Source organism: Cyprinodon variegatus, unplaced genomic scaffold, assembly GCF_000732505.1.
Source record: "Cyprinodon variegatus isolate N-32 unplaced genomic scaffold, C_variegatus-1.0 Scaffold144, whole genome shotgun sequence".
NCBI classification, from domain to species: Eukaryota; Metazoa; Chordata; class Actinopteri; order Cyprinodontiformes; family Cyprinodontidae; genus Cyprinodon; species Cyprinodon variegatus.
In genome coordinates, this window is record NW_015150597.1 from 598573 (window position 1) to 603617 (window position 5045).

General features: G+C 39.7%; 1 protein-coding gene across 1 annotated transcript; it reads left to right on the plus strand.

Moving 5' to 3' along the window:
- The first annotated feature begins 814 nt into the window (after nt 1-814).
- On the plus strand, nt 815-4707 carry LOC107086164 (N(G),N(G)-dimethylarginine dimethylaminohydrolase 2-like). The gene is made up of 5 exons (XM_015376947.1): nt 815-949; nt 1580-2012; nt 2658-2846; nt 4065-4184; nt 4480-4707. The coding sequence occupies exons 2-5, from the start codon at nt 1713-1715 to the stop codon at nt 4690-4692; spliced, it is 822 nt and encodes a 273-aa protein (XP_015232433.1). The 5' UTR covers nt 815-949; nt 1580-1712; the 3' UTR covers nt 4693-4707.
- The last annotated feature ends 338 nt before the right edge of the window (nt 4708-5045 follow it).

Here is a 5045-nt window from a genome sequence, read left to right on the forward strand (position 1 = left end):
TTTTTATTGAATTATTCGTCAACTAATTTAGTAATTGATTAATCATTAACTGGAGTATAGCGACTGTAAAACATGCCTTTAGCTGACATAGCTACCCACTTAGATCAATAATATGAGAATGGTAAAAAATAAATAAAAATAAAAAAAATTGCATTTTAGATAAACAAGATGTTTGGGTCTGTCAATGTGCTATCCAGTTTTAGTTACACCTGATTTAATTTAGTAAAAAATCTTCTTTAAGGAATCTTTGGCTATGCGATTATTAATGGATTAATCTAAAAAATAATCGACAGATTGATCGATTTGCAAAATAATCGTCAGTTGCCTAATGCAACACAATATAACTTCAATCAAATCAAACTTCTGTAAAATCAAACTTTCTTTAAAACTAATTGACTATCAATTTGACAGTTTGTTGTGCAAATGTAATAGACAACAGGTGGAAATAATTTGCAATTAGCAAGACACACCGAATAAAGGAGTGTTTCTGCAGGTAACTCTGTATTGCTTTGCATTTGCCAGAATCCAATCCAGAATCCAAATACAGACTTTTATCTGTTAATGAATCTGACTGATTTAAATTGTTTAGTTTTTTGTTTGAGTGATTTTGTTGTCAACACATTCAACTTTATACAGAACAAAATATTCAATGAGAATATTTCAAACATTCAGATATAGGATGTGTTATTCGAGTTTTCCCTTTATTTTGTATCAGTGTATGTATGCACAAACAGTTGCACAAATTACTAACACACTATCTTATTTTGAAAAACTTAACCGGAAACAAACACTTTAACAACTTCCGACTTGACTTTATGGTTCCTCGGCGAAGAGAGAGAGAGAAAAAAAGAAAAAATATCCAGAGAGTAACGGGAGCAGAACAGGCGTGGAAATTAAATTTAACAGGGAATAGAACACGCGTGGACGCATAAAAACACACTTTAAAGAGGTAAGCAGGCGTGGGGTTTTCGGTTTAGTTTATTGCCTGACTTAGTTGTGGTTTTCCTTTTTGTTTTGGAAAGATGTGGAAAAGCATCAGAAGTGTTTGGAAAGCTGTTGAACAGTTGGGGCGGTTCAGGTTTGCACTGATTACTGCAGCAGGATACACACAGAGAAAAAGGGGATTATAATCCTAATAAAAAAGGAAAAACTGCTAAAGATTTAGTCACTTTTATGAATGCAAGTTTGGTCAAAAGTTAATTCAGATAATGATAAATTAATGTAAAAGCACGCCTGAGATGTTGCTCTGACCTTAAACATTCTTGTGCATAATAGATTTCCAGACTTGTTACTTTGGTTTTAAAGGAAACATCCTGTTTGGAGGGGAACCAGACCCCCCTCTGCAGGCTCTCTGTGGGGGGGCTGCTCTGACCTACAGGAAAGATGATAAAAGGCCAATTGTCCCACATCTGAGAAAAGCTGCAGTATATTCTTGTCTTATCAGATATTCCCCTACAATGCATCACTAAACAATGACAGCTTGTTTGCCCCTTTGTTTAAACTCTTCAAATCTTTAGCAACACATGCATTTTTTATGTTTCCTGAACTCGGTTTAAATGGTATCCTCTTCTTTTCTTAGATAATCAAAGACGAAGCAAACCAGGATGAAGATCCCTGCTTAAAGCATCCCTGCTGCTTTCTTGGGTCTGGACAGAAAGAACCAACAAAAAACACTTTTCTTTCCCTACAGAGCACAAATAATCCCTGCAGTCATGGCGAACATGTGCCCTTATGGCCGTTTCACCCACGCTGTGGTCAGGGGCATCCCAGAGACCTTTGGGAAAACAGCTGGAGACGGCCGTGAGAACGGGGAGGTCACGCTGGACCAGGCCAAAGCCCAGCGTCAGTTTGGCTGCCTGACTGGAGCGCTGAGGCAGAAGGTGGGCCTGCAGCTGATCGAGATCCCCCCTGACCCCGAGCTGCCGGAGAGCTGGAGGATAGAGGATGTGGCGGTGATCCAGGGAGACACAGCGCTCATCACCAGGCCGTTCAAACAACAGAGACGCAGCGAGGTAACACAGCAGACTAAAAAAATCCTCCAGTGATGCTCTTAATCTCCTGTTTATCCAGATTGCGATGGAAAACCAAGCTCTCAATATTTATCAAAACATGGATGGCAGAAAATACTCAACCCCCTGACATGTTTTTCTCTTTAGGTTAATCAATCAAAGCAGAGTTATTGGTATTATGCAGGCTAACTTCCTGTTTAAAAGCTCTATCCATCAATTAGCTATCTGCCCATGCATCATTTTTTATCCACCAGTCTATTTAACCGCTTCTCTGTCTATGTTTCCTTTCATCTTAATCGATCCACCCTGAAAACTGTAACTGTTTATCATAGATTTCAATAAATTTGCATTAATCCTATAGCGGGGCTGAAAACCTCTGATGTCTTTAGAAGGTTAATTTAATAAAAAAGTATTTCTGTTTATTTTAATTTACATTTCTTAATATTAAACACACTAGTAATATTTAAATTAGATTTACTCGGTATGGTTTAAGGAATAGGGTCTCAAAGAAAAACAAACAAAATCCTTTTTTACTTTAAAGGACCAATGTGTAGTATTTAGTGCCATCTAGTGTTGATAATATGAACTGCAACACCTTTGAAGTTTTAACAGCTATGTGTTTTCTGGATCTGTTCTCCTCCTCCTAAGGTGGATGCAGTCAGGAGAGTGATGTCAGAGCTCAACCTGACCATAGTGGAGATGGGGGATGAACAAGGGGACTCTGGAGGGGCCACGCTGGAGGGCAGCGACGTCCTCTTCACGGGGAGAGAGTTCTTCGTTGGGATTTCCTCCCACACTAACCGGAGAGGAGCTGAGGTGCTGGCAGACACGTTCAGGGTAAGGAGAGGAGAGAGACGTGTTAAAGAGGGATTTGGTAAAAGCAGATGACTGTAAATCATGGATGAAACAGGATTTGACCAACAAGTGAGCTCTTAAAGAGCAGCTGGCTCAAACTTGGAGCAAAGCAGAGGATCAACTATATAATGATGTGCTCAGGGTTTTAGCATGGTATATAGAAATCTTTAAAAAGTCTAAATGTGAAGGATTTTCAGGTCTGAATACTTAGACAAAATGTTTTAATCTCTACTCTGTTTACTCCTTTTTAAGACTTCCCAATTTTTTACCTCCCTGATCAATCTGGAGTCATGCTCAGAAGCAAATTTCTCTGTAAATAAAGGATTAGCCTGAAACAGGGAAAGCTCCAGAATACAATACATTGTTTCATACAGTTTCTAGAGTTTAAAGTACTTGCAGAGTTTTGTGGCCAGTGAGAAGTGTTCAGTTACCATATTTGTCCAGTGCAGTAAGGACCGGCCCGGTGCCAGGACTAGCTGTAAACAGAGAGTCTCTGCCAAAGTGAGCAGGTGGTCATTTGCTTTATTACATTTTGGGGAATTCTTGTCTGCGAGCCATGATGAATGAGGTCGCCTCTTTCCTCGGATAATGAAGAACTGCACGCTGCACTCCCTCAGGTCTGATGAGAACCACCCATTAGCATTGATTTTCCCCACTTGAGCAGAGTGCATCTCACTCCTTTGCTCACACACATGGCTTTATGGATGCTGTGTGGGTGGATGGCGGTGGTGTTTGTGCACTTGGGGTGGAGGACTGAACAGGAAGCGTTTGTGTCATGCTCATATGTTTTCTGCTTCTGAGGAATTTGACCCACTTTCCCGAGTTCTGTAACTTATTTTTTTAAATGCTGCTAGAAATATGGATAAAAATCTGAGGCCAAGGTTTACTTAGCATCTGATCGCTTTATCATCCAAAGCACTAAATAATAGCTCTAAAAACTGTTGTTGCCTTTTCCATAACAAGAAGCAAACACACAAAGGCTGTGTCCCTATCCCCTCGCTTACTATATAGAGCAGGGACTATAGAGTGAACTTAATTAACTGACCATTCGAATAGATAATCACTAATTTTACCATTTCCATTTATTGAAAAGAAAACGTTTTGCTGGAATTGTGAAAGCACCCATATTTGTAGCTTTCATGTTGAGTTAAAGTACATGCAGTGGGATGACATGAGTTTACTGGACCCCTATCTGCCCAGGACTTTGCTGTGTCCACTGTCCCTGTCTGTGGGGGAGCCCGACTGAAGGATTTCTGCTCCATGGGCGGGCCGGACACCATCATCATCAGCAACAGTGACGGTGCCAAGAAGACCCTCAGGGTGAGAGTGTGTTCCCCTTAGATTACATACAGATGGGTTTATTCCAACATGGTGCATTTCTGTCACGTGTTGCTTTGTGAATAAAAAAGACATATTTGGTTTGAAAAGATGGCCAAATATGTCAATCTGTTAATCTGCTTGTTCAGAGTCCAAATGATACTTTTGTAATTTAAATGACAAATATTTTATTTGATTTAAATGTGAGGTTATAATCTTGTAATGGGCTTAAATGTGTTGTTTTATTAGGCGTGGGTTTTTTTTCTCCTGTGTGCAACTCCTGCTGTTTTGATTTCAGATGATGGAACAGCTGACTGATCACCACTACGAAGTGCTCACCGTCCCAGAAGAATCTGCTGCTAACTGCATCTACATTAAAGGCCCATCTAAACGAGACTTCCTGCTGCACAGACCTGCAGAGGAATGTCCCGACAGCGTCTCTGTGAGTACTTTTTTTTTCTACAAAGAGAGGGAAAAACATTTGTTTTTTGTTTTCCAGTACAAACAATAAATAAAGGCTAAACAATTCTGATTAAATTTTACAAATATTTGTCCAAATATATCAGTGGAAACTACCATAAATCACAGAGAGATTAAATTAAAAGGTACAAGTACTTAAATCCAAAATGGCGACTCTCACCATAGATATTAGAGCAACAAAATTGTTTCTTCAGTTAACTGGAACGTCCAGTGGAAGTGAAAAGGGTGATACATATTCACAAGCAACAGCGATAACTTCACTCTAGTGAGGATTGTGAAGTAAAGTCATGCTTAGAGTCTGGGAGAGATTCACAAAGAGGCTGGAATCAGAGCCTTAAGGAGTCACCCATCTATCCCGACCTTCAATGGTACCAATATCTGCTC

Bases quoted from the DNA above. Each gene is read 5' to 3' on its own strand.
- LOC107086164 (XM_015376947.1), top strand. From the start codon at position 1,713: ATGGCGAACATGTGCCCTTATGGCCGTTTCACCCACGCTGTGGTCAGG. The intron at 2,013-2,657 runs GTAACACAGCAG...CCTCCTCCTAAG, and splicing joins AACAACAGAGACGCAGCGAG to GTGGATGCAGTCAGGAGAGT. The intron at 2,847-4,064 runs GTAAGGAGAGGA...CTATCTGCCCAG, and splicing joins TGCTGGCAGACACGTTCAGG to GACTTTGCTGTGTCCACTGT.